Source organism: Aulonocara stuartgranti (assembly GCF_965226115.1).
Source record: "Aulonocara stuartgranti genome assembly, chromosome: 19".
Classification (NCBI taxonomy): domain Eukaryota; kingdom Metazoa; phylum Chordata; class Actinopteri; order Cichliformes; family Cichlidae; genus Aulonocara; species Aulonocara stuartgranti.
Window position 1 is genome coordinate 5,323,008 of NC_138955.1, and position 25,739 is coordinate 5,348,746.

Below are 25,739 nucleotides of genomic sequence, written 5' to 3' on the forward strand. Positions count from 1 at the left end.
ATTGTTTAAAGTGTTTGCTGAGGCAATGGAACAACTCAGCAGTGTACACATCTGACTTACAGCTATTCACAAACCAGCAGCACCCTCATGTTCTGCTCTCGGTGCAGAATAAGCAGGATTTGCTATGCAAATTTAACTCTGTACTAAAATCTTCCAGCTAAGTTAGGAAAATGTAATTTATTCATTACTATCAAGAAAGACAAAACGACGCTGCGAATTTAATCACAACATCTCACCTCTCACTGTGGGCTGCGACGAGATTCTTCTCAAATAAGAAGAGCGCTAATCCTCTGTCTGTGTTTGCAATACGAGCCAGAATATCTGCAATGAGACTCAGGGTTGCTGCAGGAGACTTTAACTCAGCCTGCAAAGCACAGAAAATAAACACACAAAATTACCAAGTGCTTCAGGAAAATTGGCACCTGCACAGATACTCAACACTGAAATAACACTTTTATCTTTCACAATAATGGAACTGAAGAAAAAACTACTACATTTCATAACCAAAGCCTCTGTAATTCCATTTTCTGGAAGGCTGAACGATGACAAGTCCTTACGCAGAGGACAGTTAAGTTACTCTTAAGATGAGGAGTCTACATTTGAAAATTGTATGTTTTGATGAATTTTCTAAAAATTATTGCACTAAAAATGTAAAAGGAAAGTAGTTTACATGCCGTTTAAGCACCGGCACCGTTTCAAAAGTACCGGTTTGGTACTGGTATTGGATAAAACCTAAACGATACCCATCCCTATTTAGCAAACATGTGCTGGGCCTGACTGTTGTGTGTGTGATGTGATCAGTATGCTGCTGATTTGCATAAGCAAAAATGATGTAAATAGAAAACGCTGCTCCTAATGAATAAAAAACAGGAAATACAAGAAACTATGTGGTCTCTGAGTAGTATACTTAACAGCCACGGTGTGACTGATCCTGCATAGGTCCTTCATCCCGACAGCAGTCAGGCTGTACCACACCCAGACAGGAGAAGTACTGTTTAAAAATGCATGTACATTGTTATTGCGCTTTATGCACATATAAAAAAGTAAAATCTAGGTGTATTTTACTGTATATAGTAACCATGTGTGCATAGTACAGTATTTTTGCTACTTTTTTTTTCTATTTTTGTTTTTTTCTATTATGTATCTTATTTACCTTTTCTTCCTGTCCCTTGTGCTGCTGTAACAAGGAAATTTCTCCAGTGTGGGATTAAATAAAGTCTATATCTCTGTAAAAACACGGCAGCAGACAGCACACAGTGATGAGGTCTGTTACTTTTCTTGAAACTCATAGCTTTATTTCACCCCTCCTGTACTCCTCGTGCTCCTTCATCAATTTCATCATCTTCTGGTGGTGCAAATCCCTCCTGGAAAAGATAAGATCAGTGTTCACTCAGATGTCTCTGTACCTCACTGAGGTGGTTTATTGCTTTACTGACAGGCTGATTTCTAATTTTGTGGTAATCTAACCAGATTTAGGTAAAGGCTGCAAAATGCTGTGATGGATTACAGAAAGGAGTAAAACGCAGCCATATCGAAGAATAATCATGAGATACGTACAGCAGGTTCTCAGTAACAGCTGGAATATGGGATTTTCCTCGTAATATTACAAACACACTTTAAATAAATGTATAATTCATTCTTGACTCTTTCTGACATGGGTCTTGTACCATGGAAAGGACAACCATCACCCACCTCCACTCCCTCGCTGGTCTCCACTCATAATGCACCTAACAAAGAGTACCAGAGTACTCTTGAGTTTGTCCCAGCACCTCACCCCTCCTGCCTCACACTTGCTAACTTTGGGGAGTGCTTGAAAAGCACTCACGGAGAACACAGAAGGTCTGTGATTTTATGCATCTTGTGGTTTAATTAGAGCCATTTTTGGAAGCAGTGACAAGCTGTCCTCTCTTTTGCTCTTGTGTCTTACTATTATTATGTCATAGAAGCAGCTGTAGTTTCAGATGTGTCAAAGGTCTATGCTCAGCCACTGTTAGCATCGTACCACATGCCTGAATCCAAAAGAACCGTGTCACAGTGATCAAACAAGGTAAACAAACTGGACTTTGCTCATGGCTACGATCAGCCTAAAATGTTTAAAATTCCACAATCAGGAATTCAAGGAATTATAATTGGCTCATTACCTGAAAACATGTGCATGACTGCAAGGAGTGTGGAGCATGTAACTCTGAACGCAGGCAGGTGAACATTTGGCTATTCAAATGTTCACCAACCTGCAGATGACATAAATATGTGATGCCTTCGGTAAAGTCAGGGGATAAGGAATTAATCTGAATACTGTGGGAAATAAATGTTCTAACAACCAATAAACATATTGTCTGATTTCTTGTAATATCTCAAGATATTTTATGAAAGCCTGAGACCAGTCCACCCCCCCCCCCCCCCCCCCCCCCCCCCACACACACACCCCCAAATTACTGGTCTGTGCTGTAATTGCTGAATGTAAGTAAACACTTTGGCCTGTATTTACCTCTGTAGCATACAGGATGTCCATGACTTTACTTTTGCTCAAAACTGGGTTGTTTTCGTTCTCCTGGCAGATGAGTTCAATGTCTCTCAGCTTCCCAAAGTAGAAGTCCCTCTCCTTCTCCAGCTCGTCTACGGTCACCTTCAAATCGAGCAACTATGACCAGAAACAACCGTGGGAAAAAAACGATGAGGGAGGCAGCTGAAACAACAATGTTGTTCAACAATAAAAACAAAGAAACAGAAGACACAAAAGAGAAGAAATGATATCATAACATGCTCACAAAGCTGCAGCGTTTTAAGGAAAAAAGCTACATATAAATTTTGTGTACTAATATCCACAGTCAACTAACAGGATGTGAAGATTTCTTGAGCTGGTCACATCAGACCTTTTCAATGTTTTCAGCCTGACTTGTGTGACTCAGAAAAACATTCCAAAGTTAAATTGTTGTAACACTCTTACATTTTTCCCACCGACACAGTCCTGGTACAGAAACAAGGAACCAGCTCCAAGACTGGTTCCACTGCCACCTTTTTGTGCTGCCAAAAAGGTGGCAGCACAAACTTTCTATGTCCAAAGTTGAAACTATTGACGTGTGTAGCTATGAGAGGGAAACTGCAGAGTGACTTAAGAGATTTCCAACCAAAAGTACTCCTGGGTCTGTTAATGACTCTGTGTCACAGAGCAGATCAGCAGAACTGTGGCCTGGTTCTTAAAGAGTAGTAATCAGAATCCAGCACCAGTACTCACACTGAAAAAAGAAATCTGGGAAGCTTCCAAACCACTACCAACTTCATTAATGCTGAAGGGTTTGAGTAATTATGCAGTTTTGATGTGAGAGCTGGACAGGACCTCCGTTACAGGGTTTTCTTGAAAAGTTATCAGGGCAGCGGTACCTGCTGGTTGAGCTCTATGAGCGCAGTGATTCCTCCATTACGTGTCACAAGAGGGTTCCTGCGGATTGATGCTATCTGCCTCTGTGGGGTGGGGACATTCTTTGGTGCTGTCGGAGATGTTCTCATGGGGCCTATATGAAAGAAGCACATGTTTACATATCTATACATCTATTTAGTTTGTCAGCCCCTAAGTATGTCTGAGTATTTAGAGCAAAATCCTTCTTGATGTAAGTTTACTAATCAGGAGCTATTTATCTTGTTTGCTAATTTTGGTAAAAAGTACAATAAGATCCTTTTAATTCCCCAGAAAGTTACATTTTTACAAAACATCACATCTCTTAATGGCTCAATCCAGAGTGGTGTTTGTTCAGTAAATCTCATGAGAGCATTGAACACATACCATGCTAATTCACAATATTGACTGAGTAAATCAAAGAAAAGGAAACAGTAAACTTTTTTATTATAGCGTGTAGACACCACAAACTGCCATGAAACTATATTCTGCATGCATCGGTGAAACAGCATGACTGGTTAATGTGTTTCCTGTTTCACCTGGTAATTGGTTCTTTGTGGGCAGGGCTGGGACATAATCCTCCCATTTGTATTCAGGATACTTTAAAGGCCACATGATGTTCCACTTTGAGGTATATTACTGTCAGTTAGTACGTCTCTGTTTTTAATGCTGTGACTCACTACAAAATACCAAAACTCAGAGAACACGGGCTGCGCAGCTCTGATGTTTAACAGCTTTGAATCAGAACTCAAGTCCATACACTCACCTGCCACTTCATTAGGTATACCAGTTCAACTGCTCATTAAGTTCCAGAAGAATAAAACTCAGGTAATCACTGGACCAGTTTGAAACCCTTTATTGCCAGTTTATAGACATGAATAGGAAGAGAGGGGGAAAACCCCCATTATTCATAGCTTGACTGAGGGAACACTCAGAAACTGATTGTCACAACTAGGGTTGCCAACCGTCCAGTATTTAGAAACAAAAGTACACGTCCCGTATTGAGCTAATAAGGGACGCACTTTGTCCCGTAATACAGTGAGAATCAAAAGTAGTCTATAAATGTTTATGGAATTAACGCTTTGTTTGAAAACATAATTCCCAGCCCCTCTCCTGCTTTGTGACCAATGAGCTGACAGCACACTTATGACAATTCGAGTATGACAATTCAGATTACCGCTCATCTCATTGGTCGAGGAAAGGTCGCTTGCGGAGAAAATACCAGAAGACAACAGATGACCACAACAAGAAGCATGGTCAACAGGGAAACAAACGCCAACACTGCGGTGCAAGTCTCGGACGACAGTACACCTAAAGCTGGGCAGGCACTGCGATTTTTTCTGTCATGTGCTCTGGACTGTGCTGATGTGTGAAAGGAGGACGTGGAAAACAGCTTATTATAAGTCTTTTAATCCACTCTTACTAATTAAGCAAGAGTCAGAAGTGAAGAAAACACCATAGAGCCTTGTTATGGCAGAGGTTTCTTCCTGTTAAAAGTGAGTTTTTCCTTCCCAAAGTGCTTGCTCATGTGATTGTTGGATCTACCTTACAATATAAAGCACCTTAAGGTGACTGTTGTTGTGATTTGGTGCTGTATAAGTAAAATTGAATTGAACTATGGAGGCATAATTCTACAAAATCCACCATGAAATAACATTATATGGTGTTTATTCACTCCTTTGTTTATTCACCCAATAAACAGAGGTTAAGGCATTTTCTTTTTTAGTTGCTTGTCTGTTGTGGCTTTGGTGACTTAAATGCAAGGGGGTGGGAGATGTGTGTCCATGATGATGATGATGGTTCTCCATTCTTTGTTTCTGTCTTACAGACAGTGATTCATAAGCATTTATGATTAGCGTCAATACTCCCAGTACTACTGCTTTGATAAGTGTTCATGACACAGATGTTACCACTAACCTTTCAAATGTTCTGAAAAATGCACAGTGTTTGTGAAATAATTGAAGTCCTTCTTTGTGCACCTGACAGATTTGTACGTGAGCTAATGCACTGATCCCCTCACCTCATTTGCTGAATCTTCGATCAGGAGCCTTCAGCTGCTGAGGGATGCTGGCATCAGGAAGAGAGAACCATGCAGCAGTGTAATATACAGGAAGAGCTGATTGGATCACACCAAGTGCAGCTCTGTCACAGGCGGTAGAATTAAGTATTTTTTCTTAAATTTTCTTTGACTTATGAGTTGCCTGTTTGCTTAGTGTTGTGTTGAGTATTATTTATTTGATGTAACTTTCAAATCAAACTGATTTAATCTTTGATTTTCATCAAATGACCATTTGACCTTGACCTTCATGGTTAGAGCCCAAGGTCAAAGTTGATCTTGAAAATGGTTTTTTTTTCAAGAAACCACATTGATAATGTATCATATGAAAGGGCGTGGAGAGACTTCTTAATTTTTTTTAATATGATACCTTATTACATCACAATAACGCCGTAATGCTTCACAAAATCACCCACTGAGTGAATATATCTGAAAATCTTAAGTTTTTATAGTTTATAGAAGCCAAAGATTTCAGCCAATTCAGCTCCAATCACATGGATAAAGAAAAGAAAATAGTAATAATCCTTTGAGGTCACAGATCAAAGGTCAGTTGCTATAAAAGCAGGCTGATACCAGCATGTTCTAATAAATACATCGTACAACATCAAAGTTTTAGTATAGCCCTTGGCCCTCAGGGGGGCGTTGTCGTCTCAGAGTGCTCTTGTTCTTTGTGTGTTAGGTCACCTTTTTTTTGTTTAGCAGTTAGCTTGCAGTTATGCAAAGTTGCTTATTTGGCTTGAGTTTAGTTATGTTCATTTGCCCTCTTTTGCCCTGTATTGTGAGCTCATTTTGTATATTTTTGTGTGTTTTAGGATAAATAAACCCCTCTTCTCTCAAAGTCCTCACTTTGTCCTCATATCTAACCAGCTCGATCCACAGAGTTTTTGTAAAACTGGCCCCCAGACTTGTGCTTCAGATCTGTGGCCTCGGCAGTGTCTAAAAAACAGCTTAAAGCTCATCTCCTTAGACTTGCATTTGGTTAGTGTGGTTTGTTTTTTTTAGGGGAGGGGTGCTTTTGAAAAGTGCTCATTTTAATTACTTACATGAGTACTTCTTTGATTTTCTTTGGCAAATTTATGACTCTAAAATGTGAGGCATAAATGCCAAATATTATGCTTCGTGAAACCCTCCACCCACTCATGCAGCCAGTCCAATGTATTTTAAAACCTTACCCTTACTCCACATAGAAAAAGCTGCTTTAATGTTGTTGCTTTTAATATTTCACTCTGAGAACAGGAAAAAGCGTGGTTTGAGTCATTAAACAATTCTAAGAAGTGTCACCACAAGAACCACAAGACCCTTACATGTATGAGTTGACTTGAAAAAGCTGGGGGTGCTTCTGCTTTGTAGTCGCAATGCTGACATTCATATCCCTGATCAGAGCATCTACTTTGAAATTGAGGTTTTATTAAGGTTTGGTGAAATGCAACAGTAAAACAGAGTGAGCTTAATCATTTCAGCTGTTTATTTGTGTTAGCTGTGCACAGATAAAGACAGAAGAATAAAAAAAAAACCATTGCATTGCAAAGGAAATAAAGGTAAGTTAATGCAGATTGGAAACAAAGCTGAAGTCAAAAGTAATGATTACTTGAGCTAAGTCTTCTCAGTCATTACTGCGATTTTTTTTTCAATGTTTATTCATACATCTAAAGTTAGTCATGCTCATTAACGTCAATAAGTGGAGCTCCATTCTCTGCATAAAAGAGCAGCTCCAACTCCTTTGACCTAAAGAGAGAAAAAAATAATTGTGGTGTAAAATCAGGGTTGCAGTATCATCGGTGTCATTGTAGTATTAAGGCATGTTTGCATGCTGAATTTGGTCTCAGTCTCAAACTTAACATCTAAAGTTAAAGTCGCTGCAAAGTGAATCATCTGACAAATGAAAGCATTTCGATGAACCCCTGGGAACTTACTTGCATGCTCCCATGTTGACACAGATGGTCCTCACATCATCAGTTGTTGTGAGTTCCTCAATTAATTCTCCAAGGTGGACCTTCACAAATTTGCGGCAGAGTGATTTTAAGAGTCCAATACCATCGCAGACAGAGAGCAACTTTGACTTCAGGCTCTGTGAAAGAGAAACTTGTATTACTGCTCTGACTGAATAATGCCGTTAATTGTTGCTGGTACTCTATGAGACATTTTACCTCTGCAGTGGCGTTTGGTCCTGCAAGTTTCTTCACCTTGTTTAAAATCCACTTGCAAGCCCAGCACTTTCCTGGAAGCTGCAAATATAAGACACACCCATGCATGTTAGGTGTATTGGTGACTCTAATCAATAAGCTGTAGATGTGCGAGCGAATGGTCGTGTGTGTCTATGTGCCATCCCTGTGAGTGGCTACCCGATCACAGCGTACCCTCTTAATCTTACCCAGTATTAGCTGGGATAGTCTCCAGCCCCAGTGCAAAACTTGTTTGATAAGTCATTCAGGGAATTTATCCTACTTAGAGACATGTTTCAGTATATTCCGTGGATACACTGGTATACTCATTTCTTTGGCAAGCTCGTTAAATACCATGCAATGTTATGGTTTTGTTGGACTTAGTGTGTGGTTAACCTCAAAATATCAGCATAGTTGGGGTTTCAGAAGTCAGATATGTCCCCACATTGTGTTACAAATGAACAAAATTCATTTGTTTTTCTCATTTCTAATCCAATGATTGTTGTTGGCATAGAAATTAATTTGACATGAAAAAGCTTTTCACAAAGACTGCAAAGTGTGACTCCTGATATCTAAAGGTGGACTGATAAAGTGTAACCTAAGTTCTTTAATATTAACACTAACCCCACTTGCCCCCATCAAAATTCCCACGTCCACGTCCTCTTCATCATCGATGCTGACCTCTACGGTCCGTCCATGGACAGCACGGACTGCGATTCAAACAAACAGAAATACTTAATCACACTTTAAATCATAAAGAGAAGATTTGGCAGTTTCATACGGATTCTCATGCAAACCAATTTTTTCGTTACACACCTGAAAATGTTGCCACGAGGCACAGAAAGAGGAGGGAAGACGTTTCCATCGCAGCCACTGAGAGATAATGCTAGTATCTGTAGTTATGGCTGCTTTTAAACAGTTAAAGGTGCATGGGCTCTACACACACCTCATTGCAAGGTGTAAAATTCAAACCACGTGTGAGAACACATTTTGCGTGGTTTGGGTGCCACGCTGTGAGAAAGTCACGCACCACCTCGCCCACCCACTAAAGAACAATTAGTGTGTTGTCCACATTTAGAACACAGTGATCCTTTTATGGCTTAAGGCTGTCACAGTGTCCCTGCCTCATTGTTAACACCCCTGAAAATCAATGACTGTATCATGCTATAAATTTATGTGTAAATCTTATTCTAAACCTTTAATATGCAGTTTATTGATCCACAAATATGTATTTCAGTTTTGTGGTCATATATAAACAAAAACCAACACTGATTTTGGACAGAGGTAATTGTAACTGTGCAGGCCTATTTTCTCAACCTGCCTATAAGTTAATAACTTCCTGGAAGGCAATGTGCGACCTTATAAGGGTCCAGTGAGGCGACTCAGTTTTGAAAATAGACTTTCACATTTCTGTCAGAGATCAGAGGTGAGAGAGAACTCTTAAAGTCAGAAGCTCAAAGAATTGCAGCATTTGCAGTACACAGGTTTACTAGCTGCTAATTCAAGCTCACTAGCTGCTTACTGATAGTAATAAGAGTAAAATCTGCACACCTCATTGCTTCTGTGCAACAGAGGTTTTGGAGAAGACAAGGCAACTTCCCAATGGAACCTGTGTGGATTAATTATATGTCAGACGTGAAATTATTATGTAGTTTTATTTGTTGCAAGTAAACAGGACACATTATGAGTAAAATAAGACTTTCTAATTCTAATCAATAGAGTCAATTGCTTTGTTAATAGCTTAGTAGTTACAGAAGACGGTCATGCTTTATGGTGATGACTAATTAGGCAATATGTTTCCAGTATGCACACTCAAAAGCAACTATTTTAATTTTCATCTAGTCTATAGTTGACAGAATATGAGTCTCATAATACGTATATGTATAAGAAAACCAATGACATCACAGTAAAAATATGTTTTTTTATTGGGAGGGAAAAAGCAAGAAAACATGAACACAGGCTTGTGTTATTAACACAAACAGTTGAAGCATCACAAGTTCTTCAGAACTTTATAAAAAGGTGGCCTTGCAGAGTTTCAGATTAGTGCAGATGGTCTTGGCAGACTTGCCGTTGGTCAAGGCGTCAATCAACTTGTTTTTTACTGTTTTCAAGATCTTTCTGCAGGCCGACTTTAGGAAATTGAATTTCAGTTTATTACAGGCACCATCCAACGGCCTCCTGATTTTGTCCTTCAAGTAAAAATATGTGAAAACAGTAAACAAGCAGCTTCAGTATAGGTTTCTTAAAGGTTAAATTAAAATAGCTTTAAATTATGTGTCCAACACTGAGACTATAAACGAAAAAAGTATGACAAAAACAGCAAATGCACAGCATTAATAAAACTTGACAATAATGTCTCTGCTGGCTTGTGGCATATATGTACAAAACTACAGATGCGTCAAAAAATATTTGCCCCCTTCCCTTTTCTAGATTTTTGCATATTTGTCACACTTACATGTTTCAGATCATCAAACAAAGTTTTACATTAGACAACGAGAACCCAAGTAAATACAAAATGCAGTTTTTAAATGATGATTTCATTAATTTAGGGGAAACAGCTGTCCAAACCTACCAGGTCCTGTGTGAAAAAATGATTTCCACTCTTGTTAAGTTATGATTTAATTGATTAACCACATTTTTGGAAAGCTGACTTCAATTTCATTAACCCAGCCCAGGCCTCATTACTGCCAGAAATCCTTACAGTAAGCTAAGAAAAAGTGTCAAAAGCAACACATCATGCAACGATGTAAAAGAATCAGCTCATTGACCTCTTTCAGTCTGAAAAGGGTTTCTAAGGCTTTGGGATTCCAATGAACTACAGGGAAAACCATTATCCACAAATGGAGAAAACCTGGAACAGCGGTGAACCTTCCCAGCCTACCAAAATTCCTCCAAAAGCACAGTACTGACTCCTCCAGGAGGTCACTAAGGAGCCCAGAAAACTTCAAAGGAAGTGTCGGCCTCACTTACCGTAGTTAAGGTCAGAGTTCATTATTCAATAATAAGAAAGACACAGGGCAAAACTGAGACCCATGCGCGAGTTCCAAGGTGAAAATCACTGCTGAGCAAAAAGATTACAAAAGCTCACCTCACATATTCCAAAAAACATCTTTATGATCAGTGGGCCCACTGACAAGATAAAAGAGGAACTTTTGAGAAGTCAGAGTCCCATTAAATCTGGCATGAAACTAACACACTATTTCATAAAAAGGCCATCATGGTCAAATACGGTGGCGGTGATATGACGGTCTGGGGCTGTGTTGCTGTTACAGGACCTGGACAGCTTATTGTAACTAATAGACCGATAAAGTCTTCTCTCTACCAAAAAAAACCCGAAGGCGAATGTTTTAGTTCATGCCCCAAAGCTCAAGTGCACATGGTTTATGTGGCAGGATGGTCATTCAAAATTCAACAACAAGTTCACCTCTGAATGACTCAAAAAACAAAACAAAAAAACACCCCAAAAAGCAAAATGAAGGTTTTGAAGTGGTCTAGTCAAAGTCTAAACCCATCAAATGCTTTAGCAGGACCTTAAAGAGGACATGAAATGCTAACACATAAAGGCTAATTTACACCACTATGCCCTGTTTTGAAAAACGGACATAGATACAACTGTCTGTGAAGCAGCTAATAGACTTACATTTGTTTATGTTAGCTAACTAGTGACAGAATCCATAACTATAGGAGGAAAAGAGACAATAAAACTTAAAAAAATCAGTTTAAGGGGATCACATTTGTGCTGCCCCTGACTGCACTGTATATAACTTCCTATTATCTAAAAATCCCCTCCCAAATGTCAAACCCCAGAGGGCTAGTTCTGTGTCAGTGTCACATTTATGTGCTGAAGAAGACTTTTCTACACATTTAAATAATTTCCTATACCCTACCACTTCAATCCAATAACAGCTTGATATGCTGGTATTTTATTGGCAGCACTGTCAGGTTCTTTATGTGGAATTTCTGAAAAATTACAAGAAATTCTGAGAGGTTATTACAGCAGTACTGTTCACCATATATTACAGTCATTACCTTTGATTTATCACTTCCAATCTGCTTCTGCACTCTGGACACAATAGTCATGCAAGTACGGCAGGAGCCTGGAAAAACTTCATCCCACAGAATCTGAGATAAAAGTTTTGGTAAAAAGTTTTCAATTTGCACAAAATAACAAAATAAGCTTCTCTACAAGGGAAACTTTGTCAAATTTTAGCTTTCTCACCTCCTCTTTGTTGTGGTCACCTTTCTTTTTTTCATGCTGTGGAAAATGCTCCTCCTTAGTTTGGTCCTTCAGAGTCTTCAACGACGCAACAAAAGCTAAGAAATAAAGCATGCTTTAGAAAAGTAGTTCAGTTATCTTAAAGGTGGAGTAAATATTGCTACTTTTTTACTTGTGGAGAGCAGGAGAAGGCCGATGGTGATGGCAGGACTCATGGTTTTCCACGCTGTCAGATTTGTGCTGTTTTCTGGGCCTTTTATACTTCTCTGCGGCTTATTCAGTTTACTTCTCAAAAAAAAATCAGCACTTATTTTACCACATAGTGACCCTTAAACAGCATTTTTAAAATTTGCAGAATAAAGTGTTTTTTAAACAGCATTAACTGTCAGTTGAAATACAACCCCAACTCTAACAAGGTTGGGATTCTGTGAAAAAAGGAAATCAAAAGAGAATTCATTGATTTGCACATCTAGTAAATAAAATAATTTGCATTGTAAAACATAAAAAACATACCAAATGTTTAAACTGATACATTGTAACCTTTCGAGTAAAATATTGGTTCATGTTGAATTTGATTTCAGCCACATATCTTAAACAAGTTAGGACAGGGGCAAAAAAAAAGCTGGAAAAGTAAGCGGTTCTCAAAGGAAACAGCTGGAAGAACATTTTGCAAATGATTAAACCAGCTGGCTTTATTTAGTATAAAAAAGCGTGTCACGGAGAGGCAAAGGTTTTACAAGTAAAGATGGGCCAAGGTTCACTGATCTGCAAAAAAACCCTGCGAAGTGTGGAATAATTTGCAAACAATATTCTTGAGGTTGTCTTGAAAGCTTCCTGAAAACCTTCAGTTGATTCAAAATCCTGCAGTGAGAATACTGACAGGGACTAGAAAGAGAGAGGCATATCATCACTGATCAGGCACAATTATATGAGCACTGACAAAAAAGAAGTTTAGAATTATTTTACGGGGAAAGTGTTTTTTTTTGTCCTCAGAGTTGATGTTAGGAGCATAAAAAAATATAAGAGCAAGCGTAAGGATTTAAGCAAGTATGACAAGGGTCAAATTGTGATACTGGCTGTAGCTCAGGTGGTAGAGCAGGTCACCTGGACAAGATACTAACTGCATGTTTATTTCTGATTTATCCATAGTAGTATGAATGTGTGTGAATGTTAGTCATAGGAGGCCCTAAAGTGGCTCAAATTCCCAAAAAGGTCAGTGCTTGCTGTAGTTATGGATGAGGGTTGCCTGGTCTACTGAATCTTTTCATTTACATCACATGGATGGCTGGGTGTATGTGCGTAGCTTCCCTGGGGAACATGAGCACCAGGATCTACTTTTGTGTGCTGTGGTTATTTATGCTCCCCTGGTTTGACTTGCACCTTATCGTGGGTGCGCATGAAGAGGTGAAAAACATGCACAAATTTGATAGCTCTTCTTACATTTCTTGTCTTGGCAGCCCATTCTCCTACTGGTAAGCTGCAGCTTTGAGCTAATGTTAAAAGCATATAAGTGCATGGTCTAGCAGCTCCTTTATTTTATGTTTTTAATCAATGCAAAATGTAAAATGCAATGTAAAAATAAAGGAAAAATAGCTTCTTAATGATGTGAACCGCATCTCTGTCTGATAACTTGTTCTTAGTGACTGGTATATTTTTGAAGTAAATATTGCAAGGGCAGTGTTATCAGATTTTACTTCAGATCTACATTTTAAAGATCTTACCGGCCCTGTCCACCACCACTATGCTTTTTGTGGCTCTCACACCACAAGTTTTCACATTTTGACCACGTGTATATTTTGAGGTTCCGTCAATATTCGTATCTGTATGTGTTTTTGTGTGAGAATATGTGCAAAATGGTGCAATGTGAAAGAATTGTGCAGGCACCTTTTCTCATTTTACCTGTAAGTTAGTAACGTCCTGACATTATAATGGCAATCTCAATCCCCACACTACAGGGCTGTTGGGCCTCTCACACCGCATGCCACTTTTGATATTTCGCCAAATGTATGGTTTGAGTCTTCCATTGTGTATTTCAATTTTGAAGATATATTTGCTAGTGAGCTTTCTATAGTTTTAACAGCTGAAAAGGAAACGCAGACCAACACCTTCTTGCTTCGAACGCTTACGTGTTGTACATTCTCGCTTTCAAGAGCACAGTCAGCAACATTGTAAAAAGAAAAAAAATGCTGCTGACAGTTGCTGACATGTGTCATAGAGTATAGAGAGTATGTGTGAAAGTTCACAATCTGACAGAATTGCAAAATTGAAAAACAACTTAAAAATGGACATACCTGCATGAAATCCTATCATGTTCTTCTAAAACTGCAAAGAGAATATGGGAATGTGTGGCAAACACCGAAAACGCAAGGTTAATGACTCTTTAGCTTTTACACACTGCTGAGCAGGTAGTGCAGAGCCTGTACAAACAGTGAGGGGGAAATTAAGCAGTCAAGTTGTGGGCCGGCAGGTGCTGTGCATGAAAATATCAGTAAAGACATGAGGTTGGTCTCTACAGGGGTTGCTTACTTTAATTCTCCTCGTAGTCCTAACATGCCCTGGACAGCATTGTGGGAAGTGCAGCCTCTGATGATGCAGGATAACGCACCATGTCATGAATCTCAAACTGGTTTATTAAACATGACAATGAGTTCATTGTATTGGAAGTCACAGTCATCAGATCTCAATCACACAGATAGATATGCTGCTAACATATCTGCAGCAGTCACCCCCAATATGGACCAAAATCTCTGAGAAATGTTTCCAGCACCTTGTTGAATCTCTGTCACAAAGTGTGAAGACAGTTCTGAAAGCAAGTGTGCTCCAACCTTTTACTACAGCACTATAACTAACTTCAATGAGCTGAACTGAACAGCGAGTTCTTTACTTGTTCTTACACACTGATCATTTATTAACCTGATGTTATTTTTTTTAAAAGCTAGTTAGCTCTAAGCAAAGTAAAATGATGCTACTGTTGATGATGAGCACAGTGTGGGAATCTTTAGTTTGAGCTACACAAAACTTATCTACGATCGAGACTTTGCATAGAATGTGGGTTCTGTTTTTTTTCTCTGGTTAGACACTTGACCCATGATCGGTTATTTATTTTTAGTTTTTTCATGCAAAGTTATTTGCTGGCGAAATGTTCAAGAACGACACAGACAGCTCACTAAGTCATCATTTTCACTGACACATGCCACACCAAGAAGAAATAATGGTCTTTGGCTGAGGATATTAGCAGCACACACCAGCATCCTGTTATGGTGAAGCCTGATGGGCTGAATGAATTAATGAATGCTTTTCCTCTTAATATTTAAATGATCATTACATGGATTTCTTTACAGGATTAAAGGTTTCAACAAAGTCCCCCCTGAAGAATTGTTTAAAATTTATGTGCATGACTTTATTGAAGTGCTGCTGCTTCATAGCGACAGTGCTGGCATTCATATCTCTGATCAGAGTGGCTACTCTGAAGTTTGGTTTGGAAAACAACAACAATAACAACAACAAAACAGAGTCAATGTGATGATTTCAGCGGTTTATTTGTGATACCAGTGCATAGATACAGATAAAGAAATTGAACGTATGGCATTGCAAAGGAAATAAAGGTAAATTGATGCCGTTTGAAAAGAAAGCAGAAGAAGAAACTAATTGGTTAATTATTGGCAAATGCGACTGGGATGACTTGTTGATTGTTTTTTCCAAAGCCGTTGTGGATTGTATTCGTGCAGATGAAGTCAGTGAAACTCCTTAACGTCAATGCGTGGAGCTCCCTTCTCTGGATAAAAAAACAGGTCCACCTCCTTTGGGCTAAAGAGAGCAAATCAAAACAAACAAACATTAAAAACATATAATGAGCTATTACAGATAATATTAGGGTATGTTTGCATATTGAAGCTAGCCTATGTATTTAGCATTTATCACCTGAAGTTAAAGTTGTAACAAAGTGAAGTAAACACTGCTGAGACATTTCTGAAAATGAACTGTAACCCACTTTAATATAATCTAATGTGAATTGTATTTTGCACTCATAAATAACATTGCTGTTGTTATTTTGCACGCTTCTATTTGGTGTATTGTCCCTTTATCAAATTTACCAGAGACAGCCACTCGCTGGTGGAAGTAGAGGGGGGGAGAACGCACGAACGTACGAGCCTGTGAGTGAAGAGAGACTACCGAGCACTTTGGGAACAGATGCCTTTTTAAAATTTTTATTTTAATGTGATTGTGTCCAGCTTCGGTCCTTGTGGATAACATCTACTGTGAGTCTGAATGAGGATTTGGCCAAGTTGTGCCGCGTGGAGACCCTAGCGTTGAAAACCCGACGCTGTTAACCTGAGACTGTTGGATCAACTCACGTCCCAGAGATAAGGAAATGATTCACACTTCTGGTAGCACTTCACTTTAATCTCTGTTCCGCAAGGACTCAAGCCAACATTTGATTTTACACATGTGATCCCCAAATAGCGCGCATAAGAGTGGTCAGTTTTCCGGGTTATTTATAAAAGCTGTGCTATTTTTTTTTTTCATCCAGACGCCTTCAAATTTAAGAGCAAAATACCTTAACCTCCCCTTTCCGGCGTGAAATATCAGCGCAAAGATTAGTAAATTTCATGTCGCAAACGTTATTAAATCTGTTTGTGCACTTAATTTAAATATTCTCCTCCCAAAACTATCTGAAATGCATATGCAACACGGTCAGCTGCAAAAGTCTTTTTCTCTAAGAAGTTCACACCTGTTGGAGGCAATCTTGTCACTGCGCTCTCTTTGAAAGTATCGACAGTAACGCTTTCATTGTAATTGTATTGGTAACCCACTGAAGTGCTACTGAACGTTCCCAACCAGTCATTCTGCAAGTGTAGCAGACAGAAGAAATCTAGATTAACCGCAAAGGAGCTGATGATGGTTAGCATGTGTTACAGGCATGGCCCTTTAAGGATGAAGCCTGATGGGAAATGTATTCGGGATGTGTGTAGCGGGACTGCCTGGTGGGTGTGTGTAGAGAGAGAGCGGAGAAGGAGAAAAAGGTAACGGTTAGCTACAGAAGAGACGAAAAGAAAATCAATAAAAGGAATATAATAACTCCCTCGACAGCCAGAGTTGTGTCGGCGATGCTCGCTGTGAGTAAACTGTTTCAGCCCACTGTACGCGGTGTTCGTGCCTTGGAGAAGAAATAAAGTTCGGTGAAGCAGTTTCCTACGCCTCCTTCGATCTTTTTGCTAGCGGAGTTGACCTGTATAGTAAGCTGTTGCCGGCTACGCGTCAGTTACGGAACCTTCAAGTAACTGCCAGAGGTTTCCGCGGATCTGGCGCGGTAACACATGACAGAAAAACCTGAACTGGACACGGAGAGATATTTATTTATTCTGGGACTTAGATGCATAGATTATTTTGCATGGATATTTCTGTGTCTTCTATTTCCCATAAACAAGCCAGCACTTCAAAATTCACGCTGGTCTGTTTTTTTTAGGGCTCCTACTTATAAACTGCTACTTTGGTCCCATAGCTATCTCTAAAATTCTGCAATGCTGCAGAAACCATTCAGATCAACCCTGATTTAAACTATGTGGTTTCAGATCAACAAGACAAAATAGTGGGAACTTACTTGCATGCTCCCGTGTTGACACAGATGGTCCTCACATCATCAGTTGTCGTGAGTTCCTCGATCAATTCTTCCAGGTGCACCTTCACAAATTTGCGGCACAAAGGTTTTAAGAGTCCAATTTCATCGCAGATAGAGAGCAACTTTGACTTCAGGCTCTGTGAAAGTAAAACTTGCATTACTGTTCTGACTGAATGATGCCGTTAACTGCTGCAGGTACTCTATCAGACATTTTACCTCTGCAGTGGCGTTTGGTCCTGCAAATTTCTTCATCTTGTTTAAAATCCACTTGCAAGCCCAGCACTTTCCTGGAAGCTGCAAATATAAGACACACCCATGCATGTTAGGGTTATTGGTGGCTCTAAATAAGACGTTAATTATAGTAGTACTTTTTCCAGGTTGGAATCATTAAACAACATATATCTTTCAATTTCGGCACCATGGTGAAAAAAAAAATCAGTTCAAAGGAATCCTTAAAAAAAAAAAAAAAATTCCCGGATATTCATGCCGAAGATGAGTGTATCCAAACCTCTGACCACAACTGTATCTGTATATTTGTGATATACTGTATGTGTACTGCTGTTTATTAATAATAATGATGTATAAAAATATAAAATACGTTTTTAATAAAGGCATGGATGTGAGAGTGAATGTTTCTCTGTGTCTCTGTGGCATTCACATGATGATGATGATTGGCTGTCTGACCAGTGTACCCTGCATCTCCATCCCAAGTGCAAAAGTAGTTTGATAAGTCACTGAGACAATGGACCCTACTTGGTGAAACTATTATTAATATATTTATTCTTTGTTTCTCTTTCTCTTTTACTAAGTTCACCTTTAAATTCACTGTATTCACTTGTGCCAGGAATCTTTTTTTTTTTTACTTAGGTAAACTCTGAATACTTCTACCATTACTGATCATAAGTCTTATTTTTTGTTTAGTCAGGTTGACTTAGAAATTAAGTTGAAATGAAAAAGTTCAGATTTTTCACTGAGACCGCGAAGTGCCACCCCTGATATTCAAAGTGCAAGCTCAGTTCTTTAAAGCGGTAACATTAACCACTTGCCCCCATCGAAACTTCGATGTCCACGTCCTCTTCATCATCGATGCTGACCTCTAAGGTCCGTCCATGGACAGCACGGACTGCGATTCAAACAAGTAGAAATGCCAAATTACAATTTAAGTCATAAAGACACATCGGTGATTTTGCAGTTTCATATCCACTCTCATGCAAACAAGTGTTAAGGTACACACCTGAAAATGCTGCCACAAGGCACAGAAGGAGGAGTGAAGATGTTTCCATCGCAGCCACTGAGAGATGATGCCTGAGTATCTATGGTTATAGATGCTTTTATATAGGAAAAGGTGCATGGGTTGCACATGTACATTTCTGAAATTCAAACCCAGTTACCACAGAGCAGAAAATATACACATCACCGCAACAACCTACATATTTGGATTTGTCTTTTTTAGTCAGTCAGTGCACTCCCTTATTAACATAAAAGGCAATGGCATCTTGGGGCAATATTTTATCTCTTATTTGAATATTAATGTTTATATGACCATCTTTATCGAGTTTATTTAGTTAAGTTTTGCAAAATCTAATAACAGCTAGTGTGTTGTCCACATTTAGAGCAGGGCGATGCTTTTATGCACAATGTTCTCACATCACTTTAGAGGTTTTTGTGACTGGTTAACAGTAGAATTTCAGAGAAAACTGATTATAAATTTACTATAATATAATATATAGATGTGGTATTGTTAGTGCTTTTTGACTTGTATTTCACAGTGTTTCTGACTTATTGGTAAAGCCCCTGCCATGTAGCCACTGATTAATGGTATATATTATATATATGTAATTTTACCCATAACTGATCCATGAATGTGGGTTTAGATATTTGCCAGTTTTGCAGTCATATAAAATAAATAAATCCAACACTGATGTGTACAGGGGTAATCATAACTGTGTGCATACATATTCTCATCTTGCCTCTAAACGAATAACTTCCTCCAACGTAATGTTTGACGTTATAAAGGTATTTGTGTCCGGTGTGGTGACTCAAAGCTGCCCAAGTGGACTTTCGAAATTTCTGTCAGTGATCAAAGGTGAGAAAGAACAAGGGTTCATTAGCAGCTTGTTGATAGGAAGAAAGGAAGTGTATGAAAAAAGTATGCATACCTCAATTTTCTTAGCAAGAAGAAGAGGAGTCAACTTCCAGATGGAACCTGTGTGGGTTAATGACCTTTATTCAAAGTTATGTCCAAGCATACGCATAGGAAAATTAATGACATCGCAGAAATAAAAACTAATTTTGCAATGATAAATAGAAAGTAACTATACTGTCCTGTTTCTGATGGATGCAAAGGGCTGATTTAGTGTCATTATCTCAGATGTTTCTGTCTGTTTGGACTGGCTGTTAGATTGAGTTGATAAAGAATGTATCTTGCACACCCACAGAGACTGCTGCGGCTGCTGCACCTGCAAACATTCGTTTGTCTGTGGTAGGTTGCATAAGATTCACTCCCTGTGAATCAAGTTCCAGCTTCAGTTTTAAAATGTAATGTGCAAACACAATATGTACACATAGCTCACCACTGACTACCTAAAATGAACAACTGCTGCATGTTGCTTACACAGCATGCATCTGTAATTCCCCACTAACACAACAGCATCCCACGGCACTGCAGAATGAATAAATGACTCAAAGATGGTCAAATAGTCATACAACTTGTGGAGAACTTTCATCAGTCAAAGGTCCGCAAACAGTTTGGGCCCCATGAGAGTAGCGTAAGTGCTAGTAGATTTGTTTTAGGGGTGGAAATGCTCAATATGCAGATGTCCAACTAAACTGTGCGACGATGAAATGCTTACAGAGTTTCAGATTAGCACATATGGTCCGGGCAGAGTGGTTGTTTGTTAAGACATTGATCAACTTGATTTTTTACCGTTTTTAAGATCCTTCATTAGCCCAGCTTCAGAAGTCTGCCACTCGCTGGCACATTAAAGGCCTCCTCATTTTGTTCTTTAAGTAAATACATTTAAAATAGTAAATTAGCAGATTCACTATGGGTTTCTTCAAGGTTACGCCAAAATAACTTATTTATTTGCATGTATATAAACTGTAAAACAACAAAACTATAGAAGTGATAAAGCAGAAAGTAAAAGCACTACTGACTTGTGGCATATTTACTGAGATTTACAGGAATTATGAGAGATGGATTTCTCCAAAATAATTTTATTTATACAAACAAGATACAGTAAAATAAATGAAATCATCATTTAAAAACTGTATTTTGTATTTACTTTGTTTTTTTTGTCTAATATTAATATTAATTGGTGATTAAACCCTCAGAAACCCTCCAATGGGCCGGAATTAAAGGAATTCTGCAAAGATGAGTGGGTCAGTTATCACAAATACTTGATTGCAGGTCTTGTTGAAGAACTGGTTATTAGGTTTAGGGGGCAATTAATTTTTCACATCAGACGTAGGCATACCTGAGTTTCAGGATATGAACTGATGATTGTCCAGGTCCTGAACCAACAAAGCAGCCCCAGTCTATTACACTACCACCACCATGTATGATGTTCTTTTTAAGAAATAGTGTGTTAGTTTTATGCCGGATGTAGCCAAATTTAAACCTTCCAGAAAATTCAGCTTTTGTCTTTTCACTATTTCTCTTTGTTGAATCATAAAGTCTGACCTCAGCTGAGTCAAGTGAGGCCTGCAGTTCTTTAGATGTTGTTCTGGGTTCTTCATTGACCTCCCGGATGAGTCATTGGTACATTCTTGGAGTAATTTTGGTAGGCCAGCCACTCCTGGGAAGTTTTCTCACCTCTTTTCCCATTTGTGGATAACAGTTCTCTCTGTAGTTCACCAGAGTCCCAAAGCCATAGAAATAGTAACTTGTTCCAGACTTATAGATATTGATGACTTTGTTGTTTCTTAGTAATTTCTTTAGATCACATCATGTGTGGCTTTTTGAGATCTTTTAGCCTGCTTTACTTGCATAATAAGCTAAAAGTCTCAGCTAAAAAAAACGCTTTCAAAATAAAAAAGCACTCGTTTGGATGAATATAATAAATGCAATGTGCTCACATGTCAGTGAGTCACTATCTCTGCAGAGGAAGTTTTAGCTTTCTCACCTCCTCTTTGTGGTCTTTGTTGTGGTCATCTTTCTTGTTTTCATGTCGTCATAACTGCTGTGGAAAATGCTTCTGTACAGTTTGGACCTTCAGAGACTTCCATGACTCAACAAAAGCTAAGAAATAGAACATGCTTTAGAAAAGTAGCTGAATTATCATTAAGGTTTAGTAAATATTGATGCTTTTCTTACTTGTGGAGAGCAAGAGAAGGCCGATGGTGATGGCAGGACTCATAGTTGTCCACGCTGTTTCATCACAGCTGTTTTGTGGGCCTTTTATTCTCTTTTCAGCTTATGGAGATTGTTTGTCAACTGTATCAGGGCTTATTTTACTACATATGTGACCCTTAAACAGAATGCAATTATTTGCAAATCTCATAAAGCCATCTTTGACGCCCAGCATGTTTGCAATCTGAACCCAGGGCCCTGCAGATCAACATTTTTAATAACATTCAGCTTCTTAATGATCTGAACCACATCCAGCTGTTAATTCTTTCTTGATGGTCTTAAGTTTTAAATTAAAAATTCCCAAGGTGGTATTGTCAGGCTTTTCTTTTCAACGTCAAAGCTTTTCGAGGTCTCGGTCTCCACACCACCACCATCAATCACTACTAGGGTGCATGTTGGACCTCTCACACCACATACCACTTTTCATATTTGCCCACATGCATAATTTAAATATGTACTGTATTTTGATTGTAAAGGTTTATGTATCCATGAGGGTTTTATGGGTCAACAGCTGAAAAGGAAACACAGACCACCACCACCTTCCTGCATCACACCTATTCAAGCACATGATGTACGTGCCTTCTTTTAAATGCACACTTGGCAAATTTATGAAAAGAAAAAAACTTTACAAGAAGTCGTCTTATTGCTGCTGACAGCAGGTGCTGTCATTTTGTACATCTGCATATACATTTGTGAGTCAGAGATGCAGCGTATGTGCGAAATGACACGATGTGAAAGAATTGAAAAACTAATCTGAATGAAAAAAAATGCATGTATCCGCATGAACCCCCTTCAAATTCTTTTAAAAGTGCATAAATATAGAAATATGTGATAAATACAGGAAGCACACGGTGAATGGCTCTTTAACTTTTTCACTCTGCTCATAAGCAACTGTGTGTTGCTTAGTGCTGAGCAGGTAGTCCAGATCTTGTGCAAACAATGAGGTAAAAAGCAAGCAGTCAAGCTGTGGAACTAATCAATGTGACCACTGAAAATATCAGTATCAGTAAATATCAGTTCAGAAAACACGAGCTCAAAACAGACACTTTGTCAGTTATGACAGTTAAGTTTTGCACAGTTTGTGAGTTCCTATTTTGTTTTGTTGAGAACATTAAACATTTGGCAGTAGCTCCAACCAAAGGGCAGATGGAGGAGGTGTCCGTGCTGAAGATATTAAGGTTTTAATTGGGGGTTATCAGAGTAGCCAATCAGAATCTAAGGTGCTGCACTGCAGTGGAATAAATCAGAATTTCCGAACAGTTTTTGTGAAAAGGCGAATCTTCTTCACACACAAAGGTTAACTATGGAGTTCCACAGGGTTCTGTGCTAGGACCAGTTCTGTACTATTTACATTGATCTTACTTGTCTTAGGCAGTACAATTACAAGGCATAGTATACATTTCCACCCACCTTTTTCTTGCCATGACATCCGATGGCATTCATTGATTAGTTAGACTTATGGCTTAAAGACAGAAGGGCCCAGATGGCCTCCTATGAGGTCATTGGGGCAATCGTGGTTCAAGATTTGGGCGTTCGCCTTGTAATCGGAAGGTTGCCAGTTCGAGCCCCGGCTTGGACGTTTTCGGTCATTGTGTCCTTGGGCAAGACATTGCACCTTATTGCCTACTGGTGGTGGTCAGAGGGCCCGGTGGCGCCAGTGTCCGGCAGCCTTGCCTCTGTCAGTGCGCCCCAGGGTGGCTGTGGCTACAATGTAGCTGCCATCACCAGTGTGTGAATGTGTGTGTGGATGACTGGATGTGTAAAGTGCTTTGTGGTCCTTAGGGACTAGTAAAAGTGCTATACAAATACAGGCCATTTACCACATTGTTTTTTAGCAAATATGGTGTCAAAGCAGATACCTAGTGCACTGTAAGGAATTTTTTTGACCAGGATATCCCCTTCAATGCGCATATTAAACAAATGTGTAGGACTGCCTTCTTGCATTTCGACAGTATCTCTAAAATTAGAAACAGTTCAGAGTGATGCTCTCTCAGAGCACTCCTCTTTCAGACTCCTGACTTTTTTGTGGTTCCTAAAAATTAGAATGGGAGCCTTCGGGTTTCAAGCTGCTTTTCTCTGGAACCAGCTCCCAGTTTCAATTTGGGAGAAAGACACCCTCTCTATTTTTAAGATTAAGCTTGTTTCTTCCTCATTCACCTGTTTTCACTTTCTGTGTATAATTAATCTCTGGCTCTCCCACAGCCTGTCCTTCATTGTGTGTTCTTCGCCTCACCTCAAACGGTTGTTTCTACTGTAATCAGCCACCAGGGGGCGTTGCAGTCAAATATATGAGACCTGCTGGCGCCCTGCAGTGATGACCTGGTGGGCGTTAGCAATTTCACAAACAAAGAACAGGAAGATTAGGAAACACCAAAATAGCAAATTCTTTGTGGTTGTCTCAACCTCTATAGTTAGGCAACTATTTAAACTTGTGAGCAGATGCTTAATGGAGCTGCTGAAGCCTCTGAATGTGCAATAAAATTCTCAGAATGCAGGATGTGCACTGACTCTGCTTGCGCTAGATCAAACAGGAATAAACCAGGACTGCTTACAGACTTAAAAGAGTCCTTTAAAAGAGTGTACAGGTTACATTTTGTTAGCAGGCTCCATTTAAAGACCGTTAACATCCATGCGTCACAATTTTCTTGCAAATACCGAACTTTTAGCCCCCTTTCTTCCTTATTTTACTCTTTGTTTGTCTAAAGTGTCAGTACATTTAGACATTTTGTGATTATACATTATAAACAACGACATGGTCTATGCAAAGCAGACAACCCACAAACCCAATATCAACTTTTACCTTTTACCTTTTATTTATATTTGTGTACAAATGTATAAAAAGTATTTGTACACAATCAAGGCTCATTCTTTCTCAAATCAGAATGGGTCCACGGTCGTCTCAAGGTGCTTTAGGCACTACAAAACAAGACTTTGGTCCTAAAAGAGTTGCTCATTTAGCCTAATTTTTAGCATTAAATACCTGAGAATACATTAAGCTAAAACTCAACATAGATTTTTTTCTCTGATGTTTGATTGCAACCTTTGAGCTGCCAGTTTGGAAACTGATGTGAAGAGCGAGAAAATGTAAGTGTGAGATAAATGAAACATATCCTCCTAAGTAATTTTCTGATACTGCTGCAAAGATGAATTTGTTTCGCACGCCTAATAAATTGAGTCACAACCATTCACTTCCACTGAAAGCCAGAATAAACTGTGCCTATAACTGTGGCCTATGTCAGCTTATCATAAGGTGAGTGGAAGGGTACATCCTGAACAGGACCCATAATCTTTTTGCTGTGAGACGAGAAGACCGACCATGAAGCTTTTCGGGAATAACTCTCTGCAGAATACTTTAATAAAGAATTTTATTTTTGTACATATATTATGTACAGTTAAGCTTCCTTGGACATTCAATAAAGCCAAGTTTCAGTGCAGAACAGCCTTTAACAGATATACTATATCTACTCTGATGCAACAGCTTGCTGTAAATGCACTTGGCTATAAACTGAATATGAAGTCCCGCTCATGAGAGTCTGTGCCGAGGAGGAGGAAAAGCACACCAGTTAGCACTTCGAAGTTAACACGCTAACTAGAAATGTGTCATTTAGTTACACATTTTGTTGTGTATTTTGGGTTATAACAGGATCCGTAGTGGGCTTGCCCCGATGCATTATGGGAAATGATGCTTTTCGGCTGTTGCTCGGGCTAGCTCCATGTTAAGTTGCTCCGTTATAATAAATACCGCAAGTTACGTCGTGGTCCGAGTATCATTGTTATACTAGTAACCTGGAGTGAAGATATAACAAAAGTGGCGACGAGGACGTCTGGACCGACGCTGCAGTCCGCTTTGGAGTTTTACATTTTTTTTTCCTGCTGATGCCTCGCGCTAACCTGGTGTTAGACGGCGCCGGAGGTAGGACGACGCTACCGGTGTGCGAAG

At 39.1% G+C, this 25,739-nt stretch overlaps 3 protein-coding genes across 4 annotated transcripts; all 3 read right to left on the reverse strand.

The window, feature by feature from the left end:
- Positions 1–6,989: 6,989 nt before the first annotated feature.
- Positions 6,990–8,527, reverse strand: LOC309694784 (antimicrobial peptide NK-lysin-like). Its single transcript, XM_082514988.1, has 5 exons — positions 8,429–8,527; positions 8,237–8,322; positions 7,598–7,675; positions 7,364–7,518; positions 6,990–7,175 (listed from the first exon to the last, which is right to left on the reverse strand). Exons 1-5 carry the CDS (start codon positions 8,475–8,477, stop codon positions 7,103–7,105), a joined length of 441 nt encoding a protein of 146 aa, XP_082371114.1. The 5' UTR covers positions 8,478–8,527; the 3' UTR covers positions 6,990–7,102.
- Positions 8,528–9,542: 1,015 nt separating this feature from the next.
- On the reverse strand, positions 9,543–12,043 carry gnly (granulysin; the record flags this gene model as incomplete). The annotated part of the gene is made up of 4 exons (XM_082514989.1): positions 9,543–9,801; positions 11,642–11,734; positions 11,832–11,926; positions 12,001–12,043. 4 exons carry the CDS (start codon positions 12,041–12,043, stop codon positions 9,622–9,624), a joined length of 411 nt encoding a protein of 136 aa, XP_082371115.1. The 3' UTR covers positions 9,543–9,621.
- Positions 12,044–15,363: 3,320 nt separating this feature from the next.
- On the reverse strand, positions 15,364–19,020 carry LOC309694869 (antimicrobial peptide NK-lysin-like). Of its 2 annotated transcripts, none has more exons than XM_082515104.1 (5): positions 18,683–19,002; positions 18,495–18,571; positions 17,665–17,742; positions 17,431–17,585; positions 15,364–15,635 (listed from the first exon to the last, which is right to left on the reverse strand). In XM_082515104.1, the coding sequence occupies exons 1-5, from the start codon at positions 18,729–18,731 to the stop codon at positions 15,563–15,565; spliced, it is 432 nt and encodes a 143-aa protein (XP_082371230.1). In that variant the 5' UTR covers positions 18,732–19,002; the 3' UTR covers positions 15,364–15,562. The 2 variants fall into 2 exon arrangements, 1 of the variants encoding a protein (XP_082371230.1); XR_014272977.1 differs by having other exon boundaries at positions 15,551–15,635; positions 15,923–17,585; positions 18,683–19,020.
- Between the last annotated feature and the right edge of the window lie 6,719 nt (positions 19,021–25,739).

Excerpts from the sequence above, each read along its gene's own strand:
- LOC309694784 (XM_082514988.1), bottom strand. The coding sequence starts at position 8,477 with ATGGAAACGTCTTCCCTCCTCTTTCTGTGCCTCGTGGCAACATTTTCA. Across the intron at positions 8,323-8,428 it reads CCTCGTGGCAACATTTTCAG|TCCGTGCTGTCCATGGACGG; the intron begins GTGTGTAACGAA and ends TTTGAATCGCAG. Across the intron at positions 7,676-8,236 it reads TTTTGATGGGGGCAAGTGGG|CTTCCAGGAAAGTGCTGGGC; the intron begins GTTAGTGTTAAT and ends TTATATTTGCAG.
- LOC309694869 (XM_082515104.1), bottom strand. The coding sequence starts at position 18,731 with ATGGAAACATCTTCACTCCTCCTTCTGTGCCTTGTGGCAGCATTTTCA. Across the intron at positions 17,743-18,494 it reads ACATCGAAGTTTCGATGGGG|CTTCCAGGAAAGTGCTGGGC; the intron begins GCAAGTGGTTAA and ends TTATATTTGCAG. Across the intron at positions 17,586-17,664 it reads GACCAAACGCCACTGCAGAG|AGCCTGAAGTCAAAGTTGCT; the intron begins GTAAAATGTCTG and ends TTACTTTCACAG.